The 16,314-nt window shown below is 41.0% G+C and overlaps 1 protein-coding gene across 1 annotated transcript in view; it reads left to right on the top strand.

The window, feature by feature from the left end:
* The first annotated feature begins 374 nt into the window (after positions 1–374).
* Positions 375–16,314, top strand: part of RASA1 (RAS p21 protein activator 1) — a 58,070-nt gene continuing 42,130 nt past the window's right edge. Inside the window, exon 1 of the mRNA XM_069002155.1 lies at positions 375–827. Within this exon, the coding sequence (XP_068858256.1) occupies positions 430–827 (398 nt within the window). The 5' untranslated portion in view covers positions 375–429. The remainder of the gene's footprint in view (positions 828–16,314) is intronic.

The following is a 16,314-nucleotide window of genomic DNA, read 5'->3' as shown; positions in this document are numbered from 1 at the left end:
ATGTTGAGTTGAAATGGTGAATCCTTCCCCAGTCCCGCGCGTTCGCAGATCCTCGGCCGCGGAACAAGCTCTTTGCTTCCCTGGCCCTCACGGCCGCATGCCTCCACACCCACCGCCCGCCACAGCCCGGCCGGGACCCCGCCGCCCGCGCACGCGCAGAAGCGCCGCGCAGGCGCCGAGCTCCCCGGGCGGGCGGGCGGCGCTTCCCTGGGGCGGCCGCAGGCCTAGGCAGTCGCGCGGGGCCCTGCGGAGTGGGCCAGCCCCCGCCCAGCCGGGCATTGTTCCCGGCCCTTTTCCGCCGGGAAGTTTCGGCCGCGTCCCGGCTCCGCTTGCCTGCCGGGGCGGGGCGGGGTGGGGGCGGGGGGCCGGAGCCCCTTTGTCACCTCCTCCCCGGCGTGAGGCGGCCGGCGGAGGGGGGCGAGGCTCAACATGATGGCGGCCGAGGCCGCGAGTGAGGAGGGCGGCTCGGGTACTGCGGCTGGGACGGCGGGAGCTGCCGCCGCCGGGGAGCTGGGGCACTGCCCTGCCGTGTGCCGGGGTAGGGCGCCGGGGCCGCAAGGCCCCTTCATGGTCGGCGGCGGTCCCCCAGGGGGGCCGGCTTTGTGCTCGGTTCTGGGGCTGCTGGAACTGGGCGCGGGGCCCGCCCCTCCGGCGGCGGCTGGGGCTGCCGATTCCGGTTTTCCCCCGCTGCCCCCGCTGCCGCCGCCGCCGCCGCCGCCCCCGTTGGCCGGGGCGCTGGGGACAGTGGACGAGGGGGACTCGCTGGACGGGCCGGAGTACGAGGAAGAGGAAGTGGCCATTCCGCTCAACGCGCCCCCCACCAACCAGTGAGTACCCACCGCCCCCGCCCCAGTCCTTGTGGGGAGTGGGTGCCGCGCCGCTGGGCCCCCACCTCTAGGCGGGGAAAGTGTGTGTCAAACTCGGCTGGAAGTCTCTCAGTCTCTCAGAAGTTCGGTGTCCCACCCCCCTTCCCCACCCCCCCCCCCCTTTCCCCCCTCCCCCCGCCACCGCCTTCCGTCCCTCCGGTTCCGTTCCAGCAGGAAGGCTGCTTCACTGGGACACTGCCCGGGGTCTGCGGAGGGCAGCCCACCGCAACCCGGGAGGGTGAGCGGCGGCAGAAGGGAGGTCGGGCTCCTTCCCTTTCACCGGCAGCTAATCCTCCGGTACTGAGTGGGATCAGCTCATGGGGAAAAAGGCGCTTAAGTTAGTTTTTTGCAAGTTTTCATAGCAATACTGCAGGCTGCCAGGAAGAGTGAGCTATTCCGGCTGTGGTTTAAACTACCTGTTGGGGAGACTTTTCCAGTGACTGATAGCGCCTTCTCAGTAGGGCCATAAGCTTAATTTCTCTAAATAGATAAAAAATCCTATCCCTACCATAAAATACTTTTTATACCACGTCATCATTTTGTATTGCATTGCTTTCTGCTGGAAAAAAAAAGGTAACTTATTTCTTCAATTTTTTATAGAAACATAGCCAAAGTAATGCCCACGTTTGATCTTTTTAAAAATTCAGGCAGTCTTGAACCACAGATGTAAAATGAATTAGAATAATTTATAATTTTAAAAGCTTTTACAGAGGGATATTTTTATAAATGTTTTAACTGTCTTGCTGCTCAGCCAATTTAAAGTTGTTTTCATTTAGATTATGCTTGGATAGAGGAGACATTTGGAATAAATGGTAAACTTATAGTTAGGTTTTATGGTGCTTGTCCATATATTAGGTTAATTTGGATTCTTGCAGTGCTGGTAATAGAAATAATCTTGCACTAGAGGCAGACTAATTTCTATGTTTATGTTGTGTGAAATATAAGATCAGATAATGTTATATAGAGTCCATGTAATTAGTAAGTACTGTAAACACAACCTTTGGATTTTACTGTAGAAAATCTGCAGGTTTATGCAAAGCACTTCCAAGGTGTGTATTAGAACAGAAAATAAACCTTTTCTTCCATATCCTTATCATATTCTCTCCAAAATGAAATTGTTTCAGAGCCCTACATTTTTTCATTAATATAATTTATATAAATATGTTGTTCCTGAAGTTCTGGTAAGTATAGTGGATAATTTAGGGGGCAACATACAGTTGTATTTAAAGAGAGATATATGGATAGGTCAGAAAGTTAACCTAAAAATCTACGTGAATTTTGAGTTCTTTCCTTATATTCTGTCATAATTTGACTGACAGAGTTAAGATCTGTATTACATACTTTCAGGATTTCAGGAGCCACTGTCATTTTAAGTAGGACATAAAATTGTAACATTATGGGATTTCTTTTTAAATTAGTCTCTCTAACCTTGACAGGCTTCCTAGCAGTCCCTTAATCTTTTAGTTTCTAGACTTTGTGTGAAAGTTTGTAAACATTGAGGCCTTGTGTTCTGAAGACAGTGTTTGAATAGTCTTAAACTTGTAGAAGTTCCTAGTGAGTTGGAAATAGGATTAGGCGGTTTTGAAAGAAGTCTGGGAAACAGAAGCGCATAAAAAGCAAAGTTACTTCTTCAGGATTGCATGCCACGCACAGGAGGTACAGGATTTTGCTTTTCTCGTTTTTATCTCTGAAAAGTTCAGAGTGCTTCTGTCAGACCTAAGTTCCTCAGAGAACTGAGGAAAAAGCCAAAAATCAAGCTTATTTGCAGTATTTTTGGAAAGCAGGGCAATTATTTATGAGTAATCAGTTTTTAAAACTAAATTAATTGTTACCACATCTACAATGCTGAGTAGATTTTGCAGTCAAAACATTGTCTTGTGCAATACTGTAACCATGTGCAAGCAGCATGGTTAACTTTTAGAAAAGGATGTTAGGTTTCTGGCAAGGAGTACAGGCTAGGGGAAGACTTCAGCCCTGGTGTTGTTTTGGCTGAGAAGGCTACTTACCATATACAGGACCAGGGCATAGTTTTGTAGTTAAATGTTCTGTTGAAGAATGTAATACTGGAGCAGACAAGAAGTAAAATACATTTAGAAATTGATTCAGAAGTTTGTATTTCCAAATACTTAAGCCTTTTCTTCTTAATTTTATCCTTGGTGTGGGACTTTTCCATAAAATATTTAAGTTGGCTGATGATTTAGAAGCTTTTTTCCCTGTCTTTAATATCTTTTTTTTGCTATGCAGCATCAGTTTTTATCATTCTCATTTAAGTCATAAAATCGGCATATGTCAGTAGTAAATCCTGTCTTTTCAGTACTGCTGTTTTATTTTGGAAATGCTCTTTCTTTGTAATTATACCATCTGCTTCTCTAGGGTTGAACTGTTGGTTTATTACTAAAACCCGAGATCAGTATTAATCTGTCATCATATATAAGGGAAGCTCCAATATGAGTCTTTGAGAAGAGTAATTGATGTTTCAGTTTAAACTTGTATTAAATTTCTCCAGTTGGATGTGATTACAGGATTCCTGTTCCATTTGTTTAAATATGATTGCCAGCTCCATCCTGTTCCACTTTCTCCTTATTCATTCAGTTTTTATAGGAGGAATGCATGGTGGCTTGATCGATAATTCCACAATTCTGTCACATGGCTTTATCAGTCTTAATTGCTTACAATATCTTATGTGTACATGTGAGATTTGAGAGTACTCTTCACTCCTGGCCTTGCCATAATACAAAATTACTGTTCTCCTCTATAAGAATTCACATGTGTTATTTCTTTTATAATAGTAACAATTCACTAGGTTTGTTTGCCTTCCCATGGACATGCATTGCATTGTAGGATTTCCTGAGTGGTTACCCTCTCTCCAGAGAGAAGTATCTGGTAAATGTTGCTGCTGGTTTGTCCAGTTTCAAGCTCCAGTCTTAGATTAGACTTCTAAGTATAAAACATTCTGCATAAACTTAGACACAACTTTATCACTTCTTCTCCAAGCTTGTTTTACGAGTTAAAAAGACAAACCCAGAGCAAACAAAACACAAACTATGCAAAATATGACTTCCTAGTCTTCCAAGTTTTAGGCTGTAAAGATGTTACAATTGCTTTTTAAAACATGAGTATGCTTTTAAATACTGTAAAGCTGACATTCTGGCTTTCACAGTAACTAATATGAAGAGATGGGAAATTAAGCAGATGCAGGTTGTTGTAAATACAGTTTGTTCAAGGAGGTTTGGGGAATATGTTTTCTCTTAGTTCTCTTCTCTTTAATATTCAAGCAGTGGGAGGATATTAGCATGTAACACCTTCTCTTTATTCACAAACTCAAAATCCCCCAGTAGGGTTGATTTTTAAAATCTTTGATCTGGAGTGAAACTAACTTGAGGCTTGTCTATTCAGTGTGTGGGTGGGTTTTCATTCTTCTGGAGCACAGCAGTGGTGTGTTTATGTTGCAGCTTAGTGCTAGGTGGGAGGCACAGGGTACTAGGGAATAAAGTGGGCAACTCTGTTTGTTTAGGTCATTTTTCCCCTTGCTTTCTGTCCCATTTGTAGAGCTGAGTGACAGAGGCTCAAATAGTGTAAGGAAATGCCCTTGGGTTTAATAAATGAATGCTGATTCAGTTATGTATTTGATTTAAAATCTTAGTTGACAAAATTATTTTATATCCTAGTGTTGTATTAATGTGGCAGGAGCAGTTCCAGTATTGCAGCAAAACTGGCATTTTCATGTGGTGTTTTTTGAGCAGTGGTTATCAGTTTGAAATGGAAATCAGTTGAAATCTGAAAATGATCAACCACACAAAATGAAGTAGGGCATCAAAATATTGTCTGGCTAAAACAAATCTTGCCCAAAGCAGCTATATTCTTACAGTCACTCTTGATGCTTGTTGAGGCAACATAATAACAAGAAAAAGCACTGAAGATAAAGACAGGTAGAGGAATATTAGGTAAGAATGGATTGTGTTAAAGTAGAACATTTTTCTGCCTGATCATAGAGTGAAGTTCTGGTATCTTCATGTGAGCTCTGAAGGTGGCAAGCTGAGAGTTCTGCAGTATTTGTTACAGCAACTCAGGAAAAGGAATTTTTTTCTGAATAATGGCAGAAGACCCTTTTCCAGACTAATGAATGAATCTATTGCACTGGAAACTGGGAGGAAATTATGTTGGTGTGTTCAGTTAGGTACTGTTTAAAAAAAAAATGAAATGCGATGTCAATAGATTTTAGTGTATGAGGTTTAGTGTATGAGTTTGGCAGTTAATGTAGTTAGCATTTAATATTTTCTTTTTTAGATAATGAATATGTTCATCAGTTCCTGTTGTGTGTGGAAGAGAACACTTTATTTTTCTAAGTTGGTGGGTAATGTACTCCAGGCCACTTCTGGCTGGATGTGTGGTATTAGAAGTACTGTATTAAATGAGTGGTTAAGCACAGCAGAACATCATCATACCTAACCTGCTACAGGAAGTGAAGCAGTAAGTAAACTGAGTGTGTTAGTTACGTAGGTAAATGAAAACTTCACAAAAATAAAACCAGAAGTGGGACAGCATTTGAAGCTAGAAGTTTTGAGGATGACTTTTCTGTAATTAAGTCAGTATTTCTAGTTAACATCAGATAATGTCATTTTGTTTAAACAGCAGCTAGTGTCTCTTGATCTGCTCTTTATTTAGTTTTTTTTTTGTGTCATAGATTGACTCCCATAATATCAGTGTGTGACTTTGGCAGTTCATCTACTAGCCTACCCCATTAAGAAGTGTAATATCGTGCTGTATTTTTTCACCCTTTTTTTATCTAAGTGTTTAGTGCTTGTGGAGGGAAGAGGAACACAAATTTTCTAGTTAGGGCTTAGGTCTCCTAAGTATAGCACTCCATATTTTGATTCAGGCATAAATTCTTAAGACTCCTGTAGTAGTTTTCAGTTTGTTTCATATCTTTCTCCCAAACAAAACAAGCATCTTGTTATATGTCTTGCTGGTAGGCACAGTAGAAGAGAGGAGAAGGCATCTTGTTCAAACTAAGTATTTGTGCTGCACAGAAGTAATGCAGGGTTGATTCCTCAGTGCCCCTCCAGAGTACGGTCAGTACCAGTAAAATGTTACCAGTGCTTGACAGAGTTTATATACTTGACCTGCTTTATAGACTTTTATATGCTAAAGACTGAAGGTAGTCTTCAGTAGTTTTTTGTTTAAAATACCTGGTCTATCACTCTGGATAGTAATAGAGCACAAAAAAGTTTCTGTTATTAAATGAGTCTATCTTTTAATCATGTTTAGTGTTGAAGGTGGCGAGGAATAATCAGCATGGATTTATAAGGGGAGAATTGTGCTTGACCAACCTAAGAGCCTTCTGTGATACAGTCATTGACTTGGGGAAAAAGGGAGAGAGTTTACTGTAACTTTAGTAAGGCTTTGGACCCTGTCTCCCATAGTCTCCTTACCGACAAACTGACAGTGTACAGGTTAGGTAAAGGGGCATGATGTACATTGAAAGTTGAATGACTGGTAACAGAGCATAATGATCAGCAGCTCAGAGTCCAGATAGAGGCAAGTCACTGGTGGTATTCCCTAGGGTACCACCAGGGGCCAGTACTGTGACCTGGATGCTTGGACAGAGTGCATGCACTCTTAGCAAGTTCACAAAAACTGCAAAACTGGGAGAGGAGTAGCTGAAAACACCAGGTAGCTGTGCTAACATCCAAAGTGATGTAGACAGGCTGGAGAATTGGGCTGCGGGAGATCTTGTGTAGTTAAAAAAAGGAAATACAAAGCTCTGGCACTGTGGAGTAGTAACCCCAAGCATGTAGTGGGGCTAAACAGGTGGAAAGTAGCTCTGCAGAGCAGGATGCGGGCGTGAGGATGTGAACAAAGCCAGAAGTGTGCCTGTGTGGTGAAGAGGGCTGACAGTATCTTGGGCATCATTGGGAGGAGTGTTGCCAGCAGCTTGAGGGGGATGATCGTTCCACTCTGCTCAGCACTGGTGAGACTCATCTAGGGTATTCAGTGCTGGGCTTGCCAGTTCAAGACAGACATGGAGTTACTTGAGAGAGGTCTGTGCAAGGCCATCAAGGTGATGAAGGGACTGGATCATCTGTCACATAAAGAGAGGCAGAGGGAGCTGGGACTGTTGATCCTGCAGAAGAGGAAGCTTGAGTGGGTCTTAAACATGAGTATAAAGATCTTATGGGAAGGGTTGAGATGAGAGTAGTAGACTGACCTCAGTGGTGTGAGGTGACAGGGCAAGAGGCAATGGAGACAAATGGAAAAACTTGAATTTCCATTTAAATACAACATGTATTTATGCATGTATCATGTTTTTGTTTATTTGTTGTTTTGTTCGTGTTTTTTTTTATGGTGGAGGTGATCAAACAGTGACAAAGATTGCTCAGAATAGTCATGAAGTCTCCATCATTGAAGATATTCCTGACCCAATGGAACACAGCCCTGAGCAACCAGATGTAGCTGATCCTACCTGAGCTGGGGGCAGGAGGGGGGCAAGGTTGAACTAGATGATCCCCAGTGGTCACCTCAACTCAAGTGATTTTATCTATATGTATAGAGATACTGTTTATAGGTGAGGATCCACATTACAGGACCTATTTGCTGAAAACTGTTACTGTAGTTGGGAATAAAGTCATGACAGTAGCTGAAAGGGAAGATTTGTAATGAAAGCTCAAGGAATTTTTAGGTTGGCAAAAAGAATATTTAATTACTTTCTATGTAGATGTATAACTTAATTTCTCTGGTGAAAGCTCAGGAGTTTGCCTTTAAAAGGTTTTTCTAAAGTAGCTAACGGTGACTTTTAAATATTTAATAATTTGCTGCAAATACCTAGCCTTTCCATCTAGGGTATGTTTTTATTATAATTACTCACATGTATGAATTAATGTATCCCGTGTTGCTAGATTAATTTCAAAGCTCCAGTCATATTTTGGGAATGGAGTATTGCGTTTTCCAGGACACTTGATGTACACAGTGTGTTATGGAAAGTTAACAGTCTGATTCTTATGAATATCAGACCCAGAAAAGTAATTTTCATGTTAAAATTTCAGTATTTTCAGCTACTTTTCAGGCCAACTTCACACCATATCAATTTTTTTTTGTTGGTGTTATGTTTTTTGCTAAACTGAAATAGCAATAGTTGTTCATCCTCAAGTTTGCAGTTTTTTGTGAGTATAAAGTTTCATGAGGGTTGGAATGTATAGAATCATAGAACCGTAAAACAGCCCAGATTGGGACAGACCTTGAAAGTTCTTATGTCCCAACCTTTTGGGGCAAAGGGAGTATAACTGAGATTATCTTGCAACCTGTCCAGTCACATCTTGAAAACCTCCAGTGAGGTTTTTCTTCCTACTGAGGGTGGTTGTTTCAGTGAATCATTTTTAACTACTGGAACATGGTGATGAGATGCCCCATAGCCTTTTCTTCAGAGAGGAGAGGCCTAGCTCATTCATTCCTCATGAGACAGGTTTTTCAGCCTTTTCTTCGTCTTAGTGTCTCTCCTTTGGATCTTCTCCAGTCTGTTCACATCTTTCTTGAATTATATGGAGCAGAACTGGACACAGTACTCCAGCTGCACCCTCACAGCTGGGTGGAGTGGGATGATTACCATCTAGGTTTAGCCAACTTTTAATAGTTGACTCAGGAATCATATGGTAATTATGTATAGATTTGTGCAAGGTGTTTCTCTGAAATTTTCATCTTCTTTTTTATTGTTATTATTTTGAGCTAACTTCGTGCTTTCTGTAAAATTATATATCTCTATGTAAATATTTAGCCATACAAAGGAAATTCTGTTTATGGCCCATGAGGCTTTGTATGGTCATTTTATAGATAAATTGTATTATATTTTCTATTTATAAAATTTAAGAGTAATCATTAAGTCAGTTTCTTCTCAATATTGCCATCTCTTAATAGAGTTAGCATTCGAGATGTTACCAGATTCAAGGTTGGATATTTACGTAACACCAAACACTAAGGAATTGCTTGCATTGTCTTATTCAAAGCACATTTTTTCCTCAGTTTTTTTCTTGCGTAGATTTTTATGCTTTCTAAGCATCTGTGGATATTTTTGTTATTTCTGTTCCTTAAAATAGAACAAAAAGGATGTTAGAGAAATGTCTTTATTCCTCTAAAAGCAGAATGTTACCAAGCCTCTGTAGTAATCATCTCAATCTATATTCCAGTCCAGAAACAGGTCAGGTTTTTTTTATCAGTTTTATGTGCAATTTTTTTAATGTTACACTATTAGATTTGTTCTGTATGGGTTGTACTCTTTAAGTTGTATTCCCCCACTGTTGTTCCTAGTGCACGTTGGAAGTTTTGAACATGGCTCAATTCAAGTGAGGGTTTGATTTGTAGTGTATAAATAGCTGTCAGGGTTTTCTCATTACAGAAGCAGTTAATCTGTCTGTGGATGTGACATGTCTCTCTAGAGAAACCATCCAGCTTGGAGTATTGCGGTCCATGCGGCTTGTCAGTGCTGGATGGTAAAGTGCTGCGACCTTCCTAAATGCGTCCCCAAGGCGAAGCTGCTTGGCAGGACCACCACACACACACACACATGTGTACACGCACACACACATGGACAGCTCCTTAAAATGGGTTGACAGCAAAGAGGCAGGAAGGGCCTTCCTATAGGGTTCCATGGCAGGAGCTTAATGCAGCCATCCTCATGAAGGCTTCCAGCGATGAAGACTTAACAACTTGGAAGGGTCCAGGTTTATATACCAGAGTGGGGGGGGGGGAGCATCAGTAACCAATGATCTGAGGGCACGGGGGCAGTACACTGCTGGGACTAGGGAATGGGAAACTCTGAGGGAGTGGTGATGGGGTAAGGGCCAATGGGGGAACAGGGAGTGGAGAGCCTTCTAGGGCAGAGACATATAAGGTAATAAAGGGGGTGGGAAGGCCAATGGGCCAACCAGGGAAGTAGGACTGGGGTATATTAACATAGCAAAGCAAAGTAGCCTGGGGGAAGCCTTTTCTATCCTCCTCACCTGGGGAGTATCCTACCAATGGACTTTCTTTGTCCCTTGTACTACAGGCTCACTGGCCTCCACACAGGAGGTGATGAGAGTAGAGCACAAAACCAAAACCTGTGTTTGATTAGAGAGGGTGAGGTGCAAGGAGAAAGAGGAAGATGAAGGAGCCTCTGGTACATTTAATGAGGGTAATGGTGGACAATCTGAGCAACATCTTAGAAATTCCTTAGTTATTGTCAAGAGTATCTGCTCATTTATGTAGCCTTATTAACATTGTTTCAGAAGTAATAACTCAGTTCTAACAGAAAAAGGTGTATTTTTCACTTGAGGGCGCAGATACCTAGCGTGTAAAAATGGAAAGTTTCTTGCTAAGGCCTTTAATGAATTCCAGAATTCATTGCCTAATCTGACTCTTCAGTAAGAAAAATGCCAGCTGTTTCAAGAGCTATTTTGCATCAAGTTTAGCTGTATTTCTCTTGCTTATTGGTGGTTCTTGCGAAAATGAGATAGGCAGTCGGTCTTCAGTGTTAGATAGTATGCTCTTGTCACACCTGTGTCTCTTTTAAAATTATGGCATTGTTTGCTACAGCTGTTGAAACTTTTAGAGCCTTTCTGTCCTTTTGGAAATTATTTATATGTGTTATTCTTTATACTATATGCTTATTTTGCTATTTCATGTTTTCATAGTCTCTTTGTTAAGACATACTGAGGTTTTCAGTTGATCTATTTAGTTCTAGCTCAGAGCTGACATAAACTGCTGAGAGAATTTTAATGGCTTTCTTGTGGAGGTGTGTGCAAGTCCCACAGTTAACAGGTTGACACAGCTAGTGTGTCAAAGAGTGCTTGTGGAGTTGGCTGGTTCTTAGTCTTGTAGCACAGCACAGTTCAGTTAGTCTTCCCTGTGCTATTTTTGAGGGATTTTGGAACAAAAAAATGAGAAAAGCAGAATGAGTCTTTGTTAGGCATACATAGGTATGCTTGAGTACCTCTTAGAAAAATGCCTAGGAAAGCAAAAGGGATGAAAATCTCTCCCTCATGTTCTTACAACAGTACGTAACACTCAATGTCATGCACATGACACAAAGAACACTTACTTGGCTAGAAGTTAATTTCAACTGCTGATCTTAAAGGTGCATCCGTTGTATATTTGGAGATCTTTTTCTGGTAGCAAAATTTTGTAATGTGGAGAACCACAAAGACTTGGTGAAAAGTTGGTAACTACTGAATAATGACTAATAAGATGGAAGGAGATGAATGTAGTAAAATCTAACTGAAATTTAATTTTGTTTAATTGCTACAAATGATGTGCATAAAGGCAGTATCACAGCCTACAGATGGGACAGAGATGGGGAATGAAGTCATAAAAGGCAGAATCTGGATAAAAGTAGTAAAACCAAGAGTGCTGTTTAGACTGGGAGAAACTATAACACTGAAATGAAACTCAGCAGTGAATAGGAGCATTGAATCTTGTCTTGGTTTAAAATCTGCTGAGGAGAATAGCTGCCAGACAAATAATCAGGGTGGAAACCTTCCTGCAAAGGAAAAACAACCCCTCCTTCCAAATAACTGTGACTTCAAAAATTACGAGGCTCCCAAGACAAAATATGGGAAAAGGAATAACATTACTAGGAAATATATATATGAGCTCTCTCTATATATATGTCTCAGAACAAACAAACAAAAAAACTCCTGAAGTTTTCTCACCCGTTAAGCACTTTTCCCCTTTGGTGTAGTTACGACCACAACCGGCAGGGGTGCTGATGAGTCTGGTGATGCAACAGCTGTAGTGACTGCCTTGTAGCCGGTAGAGGGTGCCAGCGGGCTCCGGTGAAGCAGGCAAGGTGCAGTATCTCACTCTTGTGGCCAGCAGGGGCACTCTGATACAAGAGTGGGACCTTCCCAGGTGATGATGTCCCCAGCGTCAGCCAGCACTCAGGCATTGGCTCTGGGCTCCCTTGCCGCAAGGAATCAGGGAAGCAAGCAGGCAGGTTTGGGTCACACTGCCGAAAATGATGAGGTAGCAATATCCTAGACCAACCACACTCACTGTCGCCCCTGTGGCTCCTCTCCTCGATTGCCTAAGGAAAGGACAGTCCTGCCCTCATGCCTCACAGGACCCAGGCCGAGCTTACACCTCTTGTGATATCCCCTGAGCTGTGGGGACCCGGGAGGAAACAGTGACAATTCTTGGCACAAATGACCATAGATGATCATGGTGGGATATCCTCATCACGGTGATCCACTCCCAAGACAATCTTCACATGGAAGGCTTGAGAGGAGGATGGTTGAGGTTAACAGAATAAGAAGACAAAAATAATAATTCAGAATATTTCGTTGTGTAATTTTTCTCCTTTGTCTTCATGAAACTCCTTGAGATTTTTGTGTGTCTTTTGAGATTGAGAATTTTTGCCCTTCAAAGTAGTCTTTGCTCTCTTTTGCCTCTAATTGAAACGGAGCTCATAGTCTGAGATGGTAACAAGAATCTCTAATGTGTGAAAGGCACTGAGGCAGAGTCTGACCATGATTCCACGAGTTCTCCACTGTTACTACAGGCTTTCTTGAAGCACCATGGTTTGGCTGAGAAGAGCCTTGAGTGAAGTGCATGTGGCGTTTGATGACTGTTTTTCCTGTGCACCATAGCTTTTTCTAGATGGAAATAGAGAGGTCTACAGATGTTATCAACATCTATATTTGTACTAACTTGCTGAAACTCACTTTTACTTCCCTTCAGCACTTGCACTCTCTTCTCCCTTACCTACTGTGTTCCTAAGTAAAAATTGCAGTGTACTGTAAGAGCAAAGTCTTTTAGCGAAGCAGCAAAGCTTCTTATTTGGTTTTGCCACATGTAAAAAGGAAATATGTAAATAGAAGGATTTGGTTGTACAATGTGACATGCTTCCAGGTGCAATAGCAGCTGCCTCCTTCCATATGGTAAATTCACCATCTGCTACCTCTTTGTGAGTGGTTTATTCCTTTCATGGGCTTTGTGGTGTTGGGGCCACGTTGGGGGCCAGAAGCCATATAGCTACACTGTGAACAGGTTAAAGGGATGCAGTGTAACTGTATTCCTTCTCACAGTAGAAAGGGCTTTCTGGGCCTAATGGGGCTGGTGTTGACTGGGGGTGTGGTAGCCAGCATCTTTCATGGCGCATGGGAAAACACAGGGATCTCTTGTTTGCTTACGGACCAGAGGTGACAGCTCTGACTGCAGTGAGGTTCATGACTTGACTTACGGTTGTGAGCCACTCAGTGTGGCAGTGGTATGGGCACCATTCTTGTGCTCACCTCTATGTTGCTTGTACCGATATAGGAGCTCTTTGTGATGCTGTGCCTTTGTTCTGTCTTCTTACTGTAATTAAATTGTGATAGATAGGGTTGGCGTTTTGAAGATGCTGCTTTTGATTTACACTGGCAGATGGGAGTATTTTCATGCACAGTTTTGACTGGTTTCTGAAACACAGAAGCCTTTTATTGGTATTCTCTTAGGAGGAAAATAAAGAACAATTACACAAATTTCTTAAAGCAGGCAGGTTAAACAAGTGGTCACAGAAACAACCACCTGAATCATTTCGTAACATACTTTTGCAAGGCTACTTACTCTCTTTGAATGCGTGTTATAACAGCAATTGTATTGTTAAAGCTCTAGCTGTGATTCAGAATGTCATTGAATTATGTTTGCTCAAAACACAGTGAAAGTAGTGGGTTGTCAGCATTTAAAAACATGCAAAGGTAATGTTAGAAATACAGAAGTGTTCCTAGGTAGGATGAGACAAACAAGCAGAGGTGACTGACTAAAAATTATAGGGACCTTATCTTCGCTAGTGATGGAAGATGTACATCTAAGTGGTAGTGAGTTAGAGTTTTGAATGCAGGCATTTGTAAGTCACAGTCACCTGACAACTTCTTATGTATGAACAGCTAGGCAGGTTTTTAGTGTGATACTTTCCTATCCAAACCTTAGTTCCTTTCACGAGCCTTAAAGTACTCCATAAATAGTAATTCCTTTTGCATTCATTAAGAATCTCTAAGGTTAGTGTTGCTTCTGACTGAAAACGTTAAACTTGAAGATGTTTTGATAAATATACTGAAGTTGTAGATCTTGACTTAGAAAACTCAGAGGGAGAGGTGGTTTCTTGTGATGTATTTTTGCAGAAATACTGATATTAGGCTTCACTCAGATACTTGATTGAAGCTTAGAACCAAAGGATCTGGGGCTTACTTTATTTAATTTCAGAAATTTTGGTAGCCTGTTTATATCCTTTTCTGCACACTATTGTCTGATGAAATTGGGAGTATGGCTAGCTCTGTAGTTTACTCATTTCTGGTATACTTTGTTTGGATAGCATTGACTATTGGATGGATCTATCTTTGATAATACAGCATAAGAGATCTCAAAAGCTTTCGTTAGTACTCATTAGATTAGTCAATATTCACAGAAAAATTGACCTATGGATGTATTTCAAGGCAGGAAAAAAACCCCCAGCCATTTAGGAGAAATATTAAGAAAATATATAATGTCACTCCTTAAGTGAGCACTTGATATCCTTAGACCAGATCGAGTACTGCATTTTTGTAAAACAGTCTTTACTGTTTGCTATCGAAGTCCTTGAAGATAATGACGGAAAGTTGCCAAGTGCATCTTTCTGTAATACTGAAAACTGGTGATAGCAGGATGAGTTATAAGGCACGCACTTCTGACAGTAATGACTTCAGTGCTCCTAGATTGTATATTGCTTGAACAAACTGTTTTTATCTATTGATGAAACTCTGCTCTCTGGGAAAAATGCACTTATTTCTTGACAACCATTTTGCATACTTTAATGGTATCATGCAAGTTTGCACTTAAGTGTGTATCCTGTTTTTTAAAAGATGAGTGCAATCTACAGAGGTTTCCTGAGGATACCACTTGAGCAGTTTTCTCTTATCATTGCTCAGTATTGACTGCTTTACTGTAGTTTGTATTGAAGTTAGTATTAATACGAATTTCTGTGGCTACTACTGTAGAGTAATTTGGTACATTACACTAATGCAGAGTGACCTGTAAAATACAGTGATTTTTTTTTCTATCAGAAGTTAACATTTTATATGTGGGCTCAGTGACACTGGATTTAATTGCACTCAGAAATTAACTTAATATTTTTATTTCAGAAAACAAACCTTTCCTTAAGTGCTTTACCAAGTAATAAATGTCTTCAGGCACACTTGATATAAAACTCTTGATATAAAACTCTTGAGTGGGACAAAATATATATAGGCTACTCAGTGTTAGAGAATGTGATCTCTAGTATATGGGATATACCAATATATATATTGCTGTCACCAGCAAGGAGGGTGCCTTTTTTGTTTGAAGATTCTGGACTGAAAATTGGAGCACCTAAGCTTGTGCTGTTGTTATTAGAAATCCTGGTCCCTTACAGAAAAATGAGTTCTTTTATTTGCATATGATCCTGCCTTTTTGCTTACTCCGTGAATTTTTTATTGGTAATTTGCATTCTTATTAAGACTCCCACCTTCTCCATTTTGAAATTGTGCCTTTCTTTAAGTTTGGCATTGTAATGCAGTGTGTCTCTCAATAGAATTAATATTATTTTCCTCAAGTGGGTGTTAAATAGGAACAAATAAAAGCTCAGTGAACCTATTATTAGTCTAAAATAGATTTCATGAAATGGAATGTTGGTTTCTTCATCCGGAAAGTTTCTTGGGTTTCTGGGGAGTTCTATACTTCATGAAAGTCAGTCTGTCCAGGAAAGCAATGCTCATTTGTGATGTGTTGGCAACAAACTCATTCAAGTTTCAGCTGTGCTGTGCACACTGACACACAGAATATTTCATCCTAGTTCCTTCAAAATCAACAGTCTTGATTTTGTTTCAATTCCTAAAGGACCCCTCCTGGTAGGGAAGGTGTGATCCACTTCTTTGTGAACTGTTTTTGAACGACAGGTTTCTGTACATGAGGCTGCTTTGCTCTGGAATGGAATGACACAGGATCTTGCTAATATAACTAGGCCTGCATCAGTCTCAAGTTTTAAACATTGTACAGATACAACAGGGCTTCTACTGGTTTAACTTGTTTTGATCAGGATGAGGAAGAGAAGCAAAGGGGAGCAATATTAGCAAGCACCCAGTTTTGCTAGGTTAAACAATATCTATGCTTGTACTGCTCCTACTGGTGAAATGGTGTTTATTGGTTAATCTATCTAGTTTTTGTTCTGATAAAAGCTCTCAAAGCTTTTGTTTCCATTTTCTAGAAAAAAAATAGTTTCTGTTCAGATTTTTATCAACAGCTCAGCATTTTAATTTTTTAAATTTTTTTTGAAACTGTATGCTGTGAAATATTTGATATTTTTGCATCTATTAGTTCAAGAGGTCATTTACATTATCTTTTCTAAATTGCATGTTTGTGAATCTTGCAAAATGTCTGTGAACTGTTAGAACTAAATGGTACATGATCTGAAATGGTGAAGGATTTAAAT

This window comes from Aphelocoma coerulescens (genome assembly GCF_041296385.1).
Source record: "Aphelocoma coerulescens isolate FSJ_1873_10779 chromosome Z unlocalized genomic scaffold, UR_Acoe_1.0 ChrZ, whole genome shotgun sequence".
Taxonomy (NCBI): Eukaryota; Metazoa; Chordata; class Aves; order Passeriformes; family Corvidae; genus Aphelocoma; species Aphelocoma coerulescens.
The sequence above is the reverse complement of the archived record's forward strand: the minus strand, read 5'-3'. Positions and strand labels throughout refer to the sequence as shown.